This window comes from Leptodactylus fuscus, chromosome 5, assembly GCF_031893055.1.
Source record: "Leptodactylus fuscus isolate aLepFus1 chromosome 5, aLepFus1.hap2, whole genome shotgun sequence".
NCBI lineage: Eukaryota > Metazoa > Chordata > Amphibia > Anura > Leptodactylidae > Leptodactylus > Leptodactylus fuscus.
Genome location: NC_134269.1, coordinates 80,709,149 through 80,724,944, shown reverse-complemented (window position 1 = coordinate 80,724,944; position 15,796 = coordinate 80,709,149). Strand labels below are relative to the sequence as shown.

The following is a 15,796-nucleotide window of genomic DNA, read 5'->3' as shown; positions in this document are numbered from 1 at the left end:
GTAAAATAAAGTAAGAAACTTTTTACTGAAAACTTTTTCGATTTCAAAAATCTAGAAAGAGTAATATTTAGAATTCAAGAAATTTTCTTACAAGATTATTGTATAAAAGACTAACTACAGTGAAAAATAAGCCAAATGTTTTTTCTTTCTATTTTATGAAGGAAAGCTTCAGGGCATACTGCAAAGTCTAGTATAGCCACAAAAAAAAGAAAAAGAAAAAAAAAGAAAAAAAAAGGCAGTGGCACGTGATTACTCTCACATGTCAAAAGCAACAATGTCTGTTGATAAATACTGAAATAAAGAACAAGGCCACAGATCTAGTCCCATGATTGGATGCAAATATCAGCAAAAGGTAAGATCCACTAACTTCACTAACTCCTTCACTCTCTAAGGGACCATTAAAATGTAATTCTTCCATCAAAAAGAAAAATATGCATATATATTTTGTTCTGCGCACAATCTGTTACAACTGGGAAAAACCTTTGTTCAAACCAGGACCCGACTCTTAATGTGAATTTCTTTTCTCCATGCTCATAATGGAAGACTGTTTGGGTGGAAGTTCACCAGAATCTATAGGATGGTGAGAGGGTCTGCTAGAACAGAATTCATGACTGGTCAATGTGTTGCATTCTATTACGGCTGCAGAATGTAAACTTTCTTTTTCTAAGATTGTGACCACTGCTCATGTTCCATAATACAATAAGATTTGTTCATGCATCTAGTGATGGTAAATCTACCATAATTACTGCCTGCCAAGTCTCCTTTGTATTTAGCTAATGCTTGCTGTCCTACAGATACTCCATGGGAAAGGTAGATATGCATGTTCTAGTCTAGGACTCTTGCCCCCACAATACAGTTTAGTTTATTATAAAGCTTAGAGATCTTGGTTTTTTTCTTTTATAAATGTAATCATTTTACATTTCAGTAGCCACATGAAAACATTGCTCAAGTCTTCAATCTTTACTTCATGATTTAAAGCATGGCGCTTGACATGGGAGGATACCTATGACCATAACTGTTCAGAGACCAAACTTAAAAAAAAAAAAAAAAAAAAAAGTAAAAAAAACCCAAAAAAACAAACAAACCCAAAGCTATGCCATGGAATATCTTCCATTAGTTGGAAAACACTATGAAGATGGCAAAAGAAATGGAAATTACATTAAAAAGTCACTTCCCTTCCTTTTTTAAGACACTAATAGGTATGCTGGGAATGCTAAAGGGTCACAGGTCGCCACTGTTTGTATTCTCCGCAAGAGAACAGTTCGAACAAATGCTGGCATCAACTGAAATCACTTTCAGCCCAACTTTTCCTTTTTTTTTTTAACTTTTTCTTTTCTTTTGTTTTTTTTTTTTTTGTTTGTTTTTTTATACGTAGATCTTTACAACAGTTCCTTAACAATAAATAAAATTTGTAGATACAATGCATTTGTCAATTCAGTTTAGGCACAAGGCAGCTTCCACAAGGTGTGGAGATAGTAGGACAGTCTGATTGTGCAGGAACGACACACTGAAACAAATAAGATATGTTCAGAAATGGGCTGAAATTCTAGCAGATTTCAACTTCTGATGCAGGTGTTCCACATTTGCTTTCATCATCATATTGCATTTTAGGCATCTTGATTCAAATTCCCCCTCTTTATTTGCTCCTTCTCCTGTCAGATTTGTGTCGTCAATGTTAGTTGTCTGTGTCCTTGTGATGAAAAGGTCACCTTCTATATCCTATTCATAGTGTGAGTCCTGAAAAAGAGAAGGTGGTTACGTTTTTCCTTTATTAAATTTCTCTTACCTTAAAAATAGAACAAAACAAGACACCAACACATACATACACAATCAATATATATGTATAATCTGTACACACACTCTCCACTAGATAGTCAAAATTACCAATGAGCATAACCAATTGCTACATTTGACAATTTAATTAAGAACTAAATATGATTCAATAAAACAGAATCGAAAACCATTCAGACCTCTGAACGGGATCAGACCAAACTACGGGATCATCTGGATGCAATATGTATGATGTCTGATACTGTGTTACATATCTATCTTTTGGTCTCCTCTCACTCACACAAAACTATCCTTTCATGTAGGTTATAGGAACAATACAACTACAGTACTGGCATTTACAGCATATTTAAGACACTGCCTTTAAGAAAAAAAAAAGATTTTTATACTATAGCATTAAAGGCATCCTTTACCAAGGTAGAATGAAGCCCCAAATGGAATTTATACATTCTCTTCAAGGAGTTGTCCACCAATATTGAGAGACAAATGTTTGTATAATAAGATTTTCCAATATACTTTCTGTATCGATTCCTCCTAGTTTTCTAGATCTGTTCTTGCTCTCGTTCATTTGGTTACTTCTTGTGGATAATATTCTGACTGGTCATGTGATTTATGGTACAGTCATGTGATGAGTACACAGGTGCACAACTCATTACCAGGCAGATGTCTGATTATTGTGCTGGACTATAACGAGCAGCACCTGGGTGTCCATCACATGACCATGGACCATAAATCACATGACCATCCACTAAGAGTCAGCAGAACGAATGGACAGCAGGCAGAGATCTAGAAAACTGTGAGGAATCGATACAAAAAGTCTATTGCAAAATTTGTACAACTTTTTTTTATATAAATAACATTTGTCTCTCAATATACCGTATTTTTCGGACTATAAGACGCACTTTTTTTCCTCCCAATATGGGAGGAAAATGTGTGTGCGTCTTATAGTCCGAATGCAGCGTGTGCAGCGTCTGTGTCCTGTCTATGAGAATCAAAAGGAGAGCAGCACGGTGCCTGCCTGCTCTGCCCCTCCTTCCCTGTCTGTGTCGCGTGTTTGCAGGAGCGAGATATGAGAGGCAGGGAAGTAGGGGCGGGCCAGACAGGTGAAGGAAGCGTGGTTTCAAGCTTGCCGAGAAAACCACGCCTCCTTCTCCCGTCTGGCCCGCCCCTCCTTCACTGCCTCTCAGATCTTGCTCCTGCAATAAAGGCACACAGACAGGGAAGGAGGGGCGGGCCAAACGGGAGGAGTAGGCGTGGTTTTCTCGGCAAGCTTGAAACCACGCCTCCTTCACCCGTCTGGCCCGCCCCTACTTCCCTGCCTGTGTGGCTTCATTGCAGGAGCAAGATGTGAGAGGCAGTGAAGGAGGGACGAGCCAGACGGGTGAAAGAGGTGTGTTTTCAAGTTTGCTTAGAAAACCACACCTCCTTCACCCGTCTGGCGCGCCCCTTTTTCTCTTCTTGCATAGCTTCACTGCAGGGTGTCTCTTTCCATCCATGGATGAGAATGGATAGATAGAGATAGATAGATAGATAGATAGATAGGTTCAAATCACCCCCATATCCCTAGAATACATATAAAACAAAAACATTACTGTGAAACACATACACATTTGGTATCCCTGTGTCTGAAAGCCCCTGGTTCTATTTACATTGGTGAAATATTATATTATTAGGTTATTAAATATTTCACCAATTTTTTTTCCTTAAAATTTATTTTTCCCTATTTTCCTCCTCTAAAACCTTGTGCGTCTTATGGTCCGGTGCGTCTTATAGTCCGAAAAATACGGTAAATCTGAAAGTGGACAACCATTTTAATGTCCAAGTGCTACTATAAGGCCAATACGGCTTCACATTGGTTTAAAATACATAGTAGACTTACCTGGCTGATGTTTACATATGACCCATAGGGTTGGTAGTATCAGTAAGCCCAGGATGAGTTCCCGGATGTGCAGTTGGTGGTTCTGCCGATACGGCAGAAACTTTTTCTTCTTCCCTTCTCTTAAGGCAGGCTGCTTTGGGATTTAGATTCCTCTCTGTGATGGCAAACAAAAATGTTGTCATTGTAATAGTAAGTTTAGAAAGAATTTATACGTTGCATGTATATCATTTAGAAGACATAACATATAATACCACAAACACAGAAAACAACTCACCTCTGACTTGCTGCTCTAGATTAAGAATAACTGCTACAGCCTGATGAAGAATTAGCAGTTTTGTCTGTGGTTTTTCACTCTTTAAATGCAATTGACACATGCGTCCAAGTTCTTTGAAAGCTTCATTGATGTCTCTAACGCGCAATCGTTCCCTTGCATTATTCGCCATCCTCCTCTCCCTTTCTCTTTCCAGCTTTTGTTCTGGATTTAAGTCTTCATCTTCATTAATACTGCTGTAGTAAGGAAACGTGAAGAAAAAAGTAATTAGTATTTGTTGGACAGCAACAACTTATATAACGGCAGCCAAGTACATATGGACGGCCTGCACTGGATGACTACACTAAAACCCTGCATTTTATGAAGAGCAGTTAAAATACATGACTTTAATCAGAAATCGATGACTACCGTTTTATTCTCTGTACCATTCAGCTGAGTACATAATAATTATGTTCGCAAAGCAACATTACACCAGTCCAGATGGTGACTTTGGAGAATGCCAATTTAAAATTTTAATAGAATTTACAATGTATTAATTATGTTTCCTTGTAGTCAGGCAGTCTTCTTAATAACCCTACTGGGAGCACCAGCAGCTTGTGAAGGCTTTCCTCCTCACAACCTAAGCACATCTATGGTTGTTTGCAAGTCCACATGGGGATTTATTGGATTCCTCTTCATCTTATAGTTTATAAAATATTTTCCCTGCCTAGAAAGCACAAGCATGCTGTTAAAGAAATAGTCCAGGCTGCACATTCACAAAGAGTTAAAACAACAACAACAACAACAACAACAACAACAACAACAACAACAAGCTTTAGTGGATGTATTCCACCTGCTACTTCTCAAGCAAAGCCCAACACCCAACAGAGCAAGGACAAGACGTTCATCCCACAGATTACACAGAAGACGACATTACTGAATAACTGACTCATTGTCTGGTGTTATTTGGATAACAACGCTTTTCTTGAAATTACCTTGTTCTACCTCTTGAAGTTTTTAAATCACTTTGAGATGTTTCATCATCTGATTTCATGTCATCTGAGGAGCCATGGTCATGAAGATTTTCGTCCTTTTCTTTATGCTCAGACTTCACTTCAATGAGAGGTGGCATGACGGCTTGGTTTGTCAGTGCACCAGATAATGCTGCCACAAAACAAGTAACATGAAATAAATCAAATTATACATTTTTTAACGAACATAAAACACAGCCAAGCCAGAATAGCAAGTACCAGAATAAAGATTTTCTCAAATGCAGATATGAGAAGCCCAAAAAAGGGTTAAACATAAGATTTAATAGCAGGAGCCTAAGATGTTAGGATACGTTACACAAGCAGGGGCATTATTGCAGCCCTATCTTATTAGGATTATTGCCCGTTTTATGAAGTTGAAAAACATCAAATCCCAAGGCTTGACGTGTTAATGTGTGTTTTGAGGGTCTGCAATCTTCCCTTTTTGGTGCACCATTATCACTGTTTCTTACTAAGACTTCAAACAGGTTTTCAGGATTAAAAGAAACATGGCACCCCCACCTGCTCACAGCTTGTGGTTGGGATTGATGCTCACATTAATTCACTTAAATTGAGCAGAACTGCAATACCAGAAACAACCCATGGACAAAAGTGGCACTGTTTCTGGAACGTCAAGTTCTGCTTCTGGACTTGTGTCTTTAACCCTAGGCAACCCATTTAAAATGTCAGATGCATTAGGACACCTATGTGATCTAGCATCATGACTATTGCACCATGCATTTACCCATCTAATAATGGAGCAACCATCTACAGTTGTCACTTTGCCCAACAAACAAAACGTTTCTATAACATAGGTTATGATGCTGTATGTAAGTTACCTCTGTAATTGTCTTGGGGTTTGTGGTTTATTTCTGTGCTTGAAGCAGAGACTGTGCTGGACAGAGCTGCATGGTCACTGCTGAGACTTACAGACTCTTCTCTCTGATTTCCCAACTAAAGCAGAGAAAGAACGCACAATTGTAATTATTCAGTGGTAACCACATGACAGGAGAACAAGTCACATCACGCCTGCAAAATTAAATATGTATTATGTAAAACGAAAAAATAGATCTAATGAAATAAATAAACTATTGCACACGTACGTAAACAAATCTCACAGCTGCGCTTTTCAACACTCACAATACAGAAGTCAGTACTCAACATTCAGACGCTTCACATTTAAGCAGATCGCCACTAAATGCATTACAAAAATCAATGAGTATTCACACTGGTGCAGTAAACAATTTCTATTCACACAGTCACTTAATGACAATCTATAGAACACATCCTTCTGTGTATTCTTTTTGATATATTAGTTGTGTAGGTTACAGATTACACACGTGTATGTATGTGTGTGTAGAAGGAGAGAGACCCTCCCTTTATAATCTCGCTCTCTCGTTTTGTCGGGCTGTTTAAGATATTTATTAAGAAATTGGATCACTGTAAAAGCTCCCATGCCCCTGCCAATATGAGCTTCTGACATCTAGTAAACTCGGGATGAATTTTAGAAGATGCCAGATGTATCAAGTTATTGGCTACGGTGTAAGGAGCTGAAAATAATTGATAAACAATTTTAATAAGGTTATAATCCCTGACTTAAGAGACATAGATCATGTTAAATTAGCAATTACGGGATGTCAGACAATCTCTTCTAAGCAGAAAAGTCCAGAAGAATACACCATCAGATAACGTGTCCTTGACTGGAATGAGACACCAACTTTATTTACTTCATTTCTTGCAATGTACTCTTTTTTTTTTTTGCAAAGTTTTCCTTTTGGCTTGTAATTTTATTTTATTTTTTTAGTTATCTGGCCTTCTGTTTCTATGAGCAGCCCCTATCTACACGCCCTCAAATGATAAATGCACAAATTGCACCTTAGTTGCAGATTTGCACCTGCAGACTAGTACAGTATCAGCTAAATAGATGAGATATTAATATCTCATCCAACACATTGTGGAAAATTTTTACAAGTAAATTGACTGGAGATGTGGATTTGATAGCAAGCCGTCAGTTTAGTCAGTGGATTTCCACTGCAGCCCTTACCCTTTGCAATGCCTTACGCGAAATCTGCAGCAAATCCACAGACCAAATGCATCAATATCATTCCTGACAGCTCCTGTCATCTGTTTTATTAAAAACTTACATTTTACATGAAACAAACAATTGTGAAACATCTTTTCTAAGAACTATTCAGTTTTCCTCTCCCCATTCTAAAAGCCATACATTTTTATTTTCCATTCACAGAACTGTGTGAGGGTTTATTTTTTGCTGTACAAACTGTGCTTCACAATGGCACCATTAAGCTCTGTACAATGGACTGAAAATCCCGGGGGAAAAAAATTCAGAATGAGGTGGAATTGTAAACCATTTTCTTACATATTTCTTTTTGCAGTTCAACACGTGGCAAAAATGACATTTCCTATATACTGTAGGTCAGTACAATCACAGGGATACAAAGTTTATATAATGTTTTTGTGCATTTAAAATAAGCTAAAAAATATGAAAACTTAAAATTTGAAAAATATCTGTGGAAGATATCTTTTTGTGGAACACACTGTGGTTTTTACCAATACAATTTTAGGAAATGTCTGATGTTTTGATCACTTATTACTTTTTTTTTTTTTTTAGAAGGATAAATGGTAAAATAAATATTCATTCAGCCATTTTTTATTTTTTTGTCCTGGCATCGTGTTCACTATATGGCATAGATTTTTTTTTTTTTAAAAAAAACATTTTTATAGTTCAGGCATTTTCAGAGGCGAGTATACCCAACGTGTTTATATGTGTACGTGATCTAGGGAAAAAAAAGAGAGGGGGGGGTGTGAATGGAATTTATATGTATCCATATAGAACTTGAACCTTAGTGGGCGTGATTGCTCATACAATATACTGCAATACAGATTCCTCCACCTCTATTACACTCTGCCTATGGCAGAGTATAAAAGAGGTTCAGTAGTGACAGGCCTGGGAGCCTTCAAATAGGCTTCGAGCTGTCATGGAAACTGATCACCACCCCCTGACGATACTCGGGAATATATAGGGAATACATCATTTTACCACACAATGAACACTGTAAAGACAAAACCTACAAGATAGTGGTGCAAGTTGCAGGTTGTTGTTTTTTTTTGTTTTTTTAAATTCCACCTCATTCTGAATGTTTTTTTTTTCCAGCACAGCATATGGTACTTAAATATCAGCACTATAAAGCACAATTTGTTCTGAAACAACAAGGCCTTGTACGAATGAAAATAAACAAGAATTAGGGTCCTTTGAAGGAGAGGAAAAAATGCAAAATGAATGTGACGGGAAAGGGTTAAATGAAATCCCACAGATCTTACACAAGTATGGGTGTAAGACAACTCTTAATGGAAGTTTACAGATGTGTGCTATATACCTTTTGAGAAGTCTTGTTAAACACATGGATAATATGCCCAAAGCATTGATAACTAAATGTAATCTATTCAAAGTATACATTTTGTTCTAAATGTATGAGAACATTCTTAACCCATTAATTGTAACTAAACCAATCTGCACCAACACTTATGAAACCAAAAGGTAACAAGTGTAATATATTTTGTGTGGACACAACATAAACATGGAACTTTCTAAAGGGTCCTTTTCATGCTTTCCAATTCCTCGGTCCACATTTTTTTATTATTATTATTTCTTCGTTAACCACCTACCCACTACCGCACCTGACTCAAGGAACATGCAACTCCAGCTTAACCAAATTAGCACAACTTCCTTTCTGCCCATCTGTAACTAGATTCCTCTTGCAAATGTTTCTTGCATGTTTCTTGAAGAATGTAACTTTCACAGCCAGTGTTGTCCTTTTTAACTTGCGCTAAGCCTTCGCTTTGTTCTGTTCTTTCAACGCCTCTAGTGTCAATCTCACTTACAGGCTTGACAATACCCAAAGGGTTAAAGCCATTAAGATGGCAATGTCCACACACAACAGGTGTACAAACAGTCCTTTGTCTGGGCAGAGTGGCCTTCTCAGCGGCCTGATAGGATGGCGTTATAATTGTACCGCTCATTAGCATACAGCTGACGGGCTGCTATTTCACTACACAAGTCTGTTGCCCAAGCCGCACTTGTATACATTTCAGCGATTAGAGCCCTCGCTCCCCAATAAAACCAGACTACAACAAACACAGCCACACTGGCCTTTGAACTGCTCATAGGTTCTGCTGGATTTTCCATGAACAGCCAACTAGCAACTGCATCCATATACAAACTGTACGGTGCATGAAAAATACTCTCTTCTGATCAGTTCTATCCCATGGGGCCGGCACTGATGACAGAAATCTTGGGAGAAGCATTATAAATTTACAATAGGGCCCTGAGGCATAAAATAAGAAAATGCCACATGTAAATGAAACTTAAAACTATTTACAATGGGGAAAAAAAAATTACTAAGAGTGACTAAGATGAAGCATAATGTTGTCTATGTTCACAAGAATAGCACATATTAACATGCTGCAACACATGCCATATCAAATGGCAGACCTTATACCATTCTACAGCTCGCTCAGGGAGGCTTTTTTTTTTTTTTATTCAGAACAAGTTATTTGTCAATCTATACTCAAAAAAAAGGTGAACCCCCACCATTACTAACCGCACACACACAAAAGGCCAAGTACAGCACATTAGATTGGTTCCCATCATGCAGCCTGCTTTGCCTTTTCCCTTTGCTGGCATATCCTCATATCCTTTTTCAGTCTTTTACAAGGTACAGATACGGTTTATCACATTGTGGTAGACAATATAAAAATACATCTAGGCAACAAAACGCGGAAGTTGTTCTTTGTATCATTTAGAGCTAAAGTAAGAAACTAAATTGTATGGGAGGAGAACCTGCCGCTCTGTTCCTGGCATCTTCTGCCACCATCATCTACTCTTGCTAAATTGAATTTACCTTCTATTTCACTCCAGAAAGACATTAAAAATAAATAAGATTCACTTCTCAGAATCTAAACCTTTTGCCAGGAAATCCAGTTTGAGAGCAATCATACATCATACAAAAGGTATTCAATTGACTTCTCTAAACACATCATATATATTTCAATTTACACTTCTTATGGTCATGTTTTATAGGTTTATGTCTTGCTACTTATGCATTACCCTATGCATCAACACTTAAGATTGTGCTTCAAGCTTAAGATGTCTGGAGACCCACTAGTCAAATGCTAAGTCCTACTCTGAGATATCAGACAGCTATCTCTTTCTCTACACTCACATAGGGGAGGCTGTCAATCACTGAGTAATACCATCCATTGCACTCCCAAGTATAGAAGAACATAACTATTAAAATCTAAGTCATACTGAATCACTTCCCATATTCTGTGTTATCATGTTGACAGGCTCTCTTTAAGTGAAGTCATGTGCACCATGACATACCAATAAATCGGCTTCACGCTTGTTACTGTGCATATACAAATTCAGATCTTAGCCTCACACATGTTATTGTCATACAAAAGTATTAAACTGTGCAAGCAAATATAAATCCCCTTTCAAAAGGTTCCCATGCCTTTAACAAAGATGGAATGAATTATTTTACACTGCTTTGGGATTAATCTAAAATTGTTTCCTTTCCAGTGTTACTTCCACTACAGCTGTGCTCTGTCCCTTTTCATTTTTGTGAGGGTTAGAGGGGGTGGAAAGGGGGGGGAGGGGTTGAGTTAAAAAATTTAGGCCTGCACAAACCAACATTCACATTCAAGCTGCATACTGCCAGCATCTGCTATTGAAGTCTAGTTCCAATTTACAATAAACAGCTTTTCCAGACCAGAACGCTTGAAATTCAGTCCCTCTTGACTGCTTTTCCTATTCAATCTCTCTGCACAGTATTTCAAGGAGAAAAATGTTCTGCCAATTATTACACATCTGGAAAAAATGCATGTATAAGCTAAAATATACTCTGCAGAAAGTGTCTGCTTTCGGCACATGGCAAAGCAGGATTTTATGGGCCACTGACAAGGTCAGAGTGTGCAAGCTATTCATTTTTATTCTTCACTTCTACCTAAATGTGCACCTCAAATCTGAAATTAGCAGCAGGTGTCCCCACTTAATCTTGTTAGTGTGTCTAAAAAGATTACAATGCAAACTATTAATAAACCGAATGCAAACCCAAACTAACATTTTTTCCACAGCAGTTAGAATGTACACGACAAGATCACCCACATTTACTTTAATTCCAAAAGACTGGATTTACCATTGATGTCTGTCGGCTGCTTGGTACAAGTCCAGCTGTCCCATAATTTGAAGTCAGGCTTACAATGGGTCCATTGTGTGTTGCCCCCAGTAAACTGTGTATGTCAGCGGGCATACTTGTGGAAGGTCCTACTGCATGGTTCCGCAGTACGTGTATTGCATCATCAAGCCGATCTAGGCGATCCTCCATTCGAGACTGCTGAAAAGGCAATTTAGGTCCAGTCAATTGTCATTCGATTTTAATGTATTACATTTTCTGTGATATCTCCCCTCCCCTCCCCCCCACAACTGTACATCAAGGTCATGCCAAGTATCATACAAAATTTAAGTTTGAATAGAAGAATTTGCCGAATCCTAGCAACGTGAACTTGACACGTGTACTAATGGAGGTAGTCTTTAGTCTTCCAACACCAAACACCATTAAGAAAAAAAGCAGTATCAACTCATGTTATGGCATGCAATTGACTGGCAAGACCATATTAGGGGGACAAATGCACTTTTAACAATGTAAAGCTTCTAGTTTAGATTTAGTGTGTACACAGAAAAAAAATCTGCTGAATGGACACAAATAACATCCGTGACTATGCTACAGAATTGCATGTAATGCCTTCACACTCCTAAGTTTTTAAAAGAAAAAAAAAGTGGTTTACAATACAGCTGGAAAAGAGGGGGATGAGGGATGCATACCATCCCCCACCTTATATACAGAAGACAATCTTTTGGTGTTAACAGGCCCTTTGGATGTTCTTCTAAAACAAAAAAAGTATCTAAAACAGTGTACAAGGTGAATATGTGAAGAACTTGAAAAACTTTGAATGAACCCAAATGATCTAACTAATGGGACACCAACCAGTTAGGGATGGGAACCCAGGTACGGCATATAACTGGAATTCGTCAAGGTCTTTCCACTGATAATAGTACAAATTTGGTTAGCATTTTCAATACGTGCTATAGGACACACTCAGTAGTAGTGGTAAATGCATGTGGCCGGGCTGTACTGTATCAGCAGCCTGATTGTGGGCTACATCTGCACTTTGCTATGTGTAACAACTCACAATAAACAATGGTATAAGAGATGTGGCCAGGAGCTCTTGTATAGGAGAATCAGGACATGTACCCATGTAGATGCTATAAGCATGCACCACTAAGAACATTACTGACACCATGGCCTGCAGGTTTCTTTCACTTTTTTGGATGTTGTTGTCTCTAAAGCCTCATCATGAAGGAGAATAAAGGAGTTGATTTATTAGCATTAGTGCATGAAGATTTTTGGCTTTTTTGTTTGCAGTCCACCCTCCTGCTACAATATAAGCCGTCACAATAACAATACATGGAAATAAATTTCCCTCTGATTAGCTAAGGACATGCTATTTCTATGACCACAGCCCTCAAAGGATGACTGTTGATTAAATGACTTGACAATAGGCTGTAAAATTATTTCAACATGTATCTCCTCCCTTCAGCAGATAGAACATTAGTGTTTGCTGAAGCTAGATGGATCATCTCCTAGTATACAGCTGTAGTCAATAGTAATAAACAGCCCGTATTCTGTGATCAGCACATGAAGCATACTGCTGCAATACATATGCATTTAATAGGTTTATTTAACTCTTTGATTATACATATGTTTAGGTACACATAAAGCATGCAGTTACTAGAACACTACTACACAAAATGGTTGCAAAATGTGGTGTTTAGTATAAAAGAAAATCTACAACGTGCAAAGCTTAGGAAAAGAAAACTGTGAAAGGAATGCACAATCACAAAGAAAAGGCACCAGCTAAAGAGAAATACTACTACCTCACAGACATCCTTTAAGAAGGACATAGCATCTTGCAAATGCTCGTGGAGTTGCTGCTCAACCCGATTTTTCTGGCAAAGGCAAGACAGAACAAGAAGCACAGCAAAGGTTAAGATTGATTAAAGGGTAGAGGAGAAAATAAGTGAAGTGTGAATCTGCTTGAAATGTTAGTCAAGTTAAGGCAGAAGTCTGTAGATAAATGCAATATTCTGCAAATGTAAAAAAAATAACCATGGGCGTAAAAGGTGACTGTAACCAAATAGAAAGGAAAAGCAATCCTGACTCTGTAATAAAGCAGACTTTCTACCTGGTCTAAACTATGAAACCAAACAGGAAGAGTGATGGGAGAGGATAACTCAGAAGACATGAAAAACCTAAAAGAGTAAATAATAAACAGCCTAAGATCAAATTAGAAGAGGTTTAAAGTGGTGAAACATTAAGACAATGTGGGAGATTTATTAATACTGAAACACTGTGTGCATAGTATGCCCTCTTCATGAATTTGGGAAATTCAATGATGGATCAGGCTGGATAAGGAAAGTCGTGAATTTTATCTTTCAATGTCTTCACTATGTGTAGGAGAAGAAAGGGCAAGAACTTCATGAATAGGGCCATCCACAGAACAGAATAATTTTTTAGGCATTCACACCAGAAAATTATATATTGATAAATTCGCCCCAATGTAAAACTCAGTCGGGAATATTTAAGATATTACACAGAGACCATTCTGTGACCGTTCAATACATGCAGGTGTGCTTTCCTGGGTGCACATAGGTCACTGACAAAATAAACAAGCGCCCATAAGAAATGAAGTAAACAAATGTGATCTACTGTGGTTGTAGGGTGATAGGAGGGCAGTTTCACAGCATTTGTCTGGCCTGATTCTCTTTCACGTTAAACTTTGGCTAAAGATCTTCAATTCTATTAACTCACACTACCAAAAACACGCCCTCTTGCTGCAAATTAGCTGTGGCTTTCTGGAAGGATACTGGTCTCCCATAACAGTCATTTAGCAGCAGCTGTCTCTCAAATAGAGGCTTTGACGAGCGGGGAACAGATGGTGACAGACACACCCTATATGTTTTATATTGTTCACTCAAACCAGCCCATTTGCTTCTAAGAATGTATCTGTAACATCATACGGTTGATTTCCTCACTGAATGGACAGCTATGAAAAATGTAAGAACTTTAAAAGCACAGTTTGTGTATGACAACAGTGCCATTTCTCTTACCAGGGAGTGAAGTGAATTTTCATAGCTAGGAGAAGATGGTGTTTGCCCTCCTTGTCTAGACCATTGGTTGGCACCTGAAAAAACAGAATGGTAGAGGTTAAAACCACATTTCAGAAATAACACCAACAACCTGCTGACCTAAAAATAAATGTAGTTAGATAAACAATTGGGTATTCTGTGGATGCTCTGTATATGGAGTTTTTCCAACACCCTTTTCTATAGGATATAAGCCAGAAAAAAAAAATATCAGTCTATCATAGAAAAATGTGAGACTGCTAACTAGCATAAAACAAATAAGAGGTCCCCTTTAACATTAATATAAAATGTAAGCTTTTAAAACCCATTTACCATCAATGTATTTTATCAGTTTGACAATTCTCAAAAAATGGACAAAGTAAAAAAAAAATAAATAAATTTTTTTTACAGGAATACTTAAACCAATATGCTTGTGAACAGGCCACTGAAATGTAGCAAATAAGCGCCACCTCTTACCAGTGAAAAAGACAACATAAATGATTCATGTGCTCAGAATTCACTTTCCACATAACCTCACCAAATGAATAATGCAGCAACAACATTAATAAATTATGGATATACCACTGAAAATCAGAAAAGCACATCAAAGTAAAGGCCTATGGGTACGTTTCTTCAATCACAACTGTGTCTGGGAAAGGAGGAATATGTTTATTACAAATTCCTTTTTTGGCTTTCCACAAATGAATATCATTTTCAGTAAATGCCGAGTGTATTTATTGTGCACAAAGACAAGACATCTGCAATATCTTCTGTAAACACAAAGAGAAAGAACCAGAACTAATTTTACCAACACTTGATGGCGAGAAGTCTCCCTGTAGTTTGTTTGACATGGAAATCTGTACACACTCATTTTACATATTTCTTCTGCACATGAATTCTCTGCTCCCTGACACAAGGCAGCAACGTAAAATGCATTTGCTTCTGAAAACATGCCTTTCTGTTCCTCATTACATGGATATGTTGATTCAGAAACTCACTTTGGCAAGGCTTGTTTTAGCAGCTGCTGCTGCCCATCATTCAACCATTCTCTATGGTGTGCAAGATCTCATCCATCACACATCAGGTGAATCCTCCAAATCAATCAATACTTGGGCTCAACTGAGAGACAAGTGCCCAGAAATTAGATCTTCGTCTCCTTCTCTAAACCCAACGTTAATAAAGATCACTGGAGTGGTGCAGTTGCCCACAGCAAGTCGCTAGGATCCTGCTTTCACTTTGCAAACCAGCACTAAAGAAGGAGAGACTGAGTCGTAGTTTGGGATGGGCTGCTGGTCTGCTTCTCCCTTGCACAAGCCCCTATACATTAACTCTATTGTGATTTATCATTTTCACCAACACCAAAAAGACATACATTGCTATTGTATATTGCAATACATTAATTTATTATATAACAGATCTTCTGATGAGCATTTTGGTCACCATGTTGGATACATTATCAAGAAGTGACAATGTGGCACTGTGATTGGATGTAGCTGAAATATTTGGTCTGAATTGATCATGTCAATGAGATAGCCGGACAGTAAAGCTGGGTCCACACCAGTGTTTATACTTTGTTTGGGGTTTCTGTC

The 15,796-nt window shown here is 37.9% G+C and overlaps 1 protein-coding gene across 11 annotated transcripts in view; it reads right to left on the bottom strand.

Annotated features, from left to right (window-relative positions):
• Nucleotides 1-654: 654 nt before the first annotated feature.
• TCF12 (transcription factor 12) overlaps nucleotides 655-15,796 on the bottom strand; it is a 137,211-nt gene continuing 122,069 nt past the window's right edge. For 2 of the 11 annotated variants that reach the window (XM_075273510.1, XM_075273519.1), the window contains 8 exons: nucleotides 14,193-14,266; nucleotides 12,957-13,031; nucleotides 11,161-11,358; nucleotides 5,785-5,899; nucleotides 4,913-5,081; nucleotides 3,942-4,174; nucleotides 3,668-3,821; nucleotides 655-1,737 (listed from right to left, as the gene is read on the bottom strand). In XM_075273510.1, the coding sequence (XP_075129611.1) occupies nucleotides 3,679-3,821; nucleotides 3,942-4,174; nucleotides 4,913-5,081; nucleotides 5,785-5,899; nucleotides 11,161-11,358; nucleotides 12,957-13,031; nucleotides 14,193-14,266 (1,007 nt within the window). In that variant the 3' untranslated portion in view covers nucleotides 655-1,737; nucleotides 3,668-3,678. The remainder of the gene's footprint in view (nucleotides 1,738-3,667; nucleotides 3,822-3,941; nucleotides 4,175-4,912; nucleotides 5,082-5,784; nucleotides 5,900-11,160; nucleotides 11,359-12,956; nucleotides 13,032-14,192; nucleotides 14,267-15,796) is intronic. The other 9 variants (XM_075273511.1, XM_075273520.1, XM_075273515.1 and 6 more) reach the window with 7 other exon arrangements.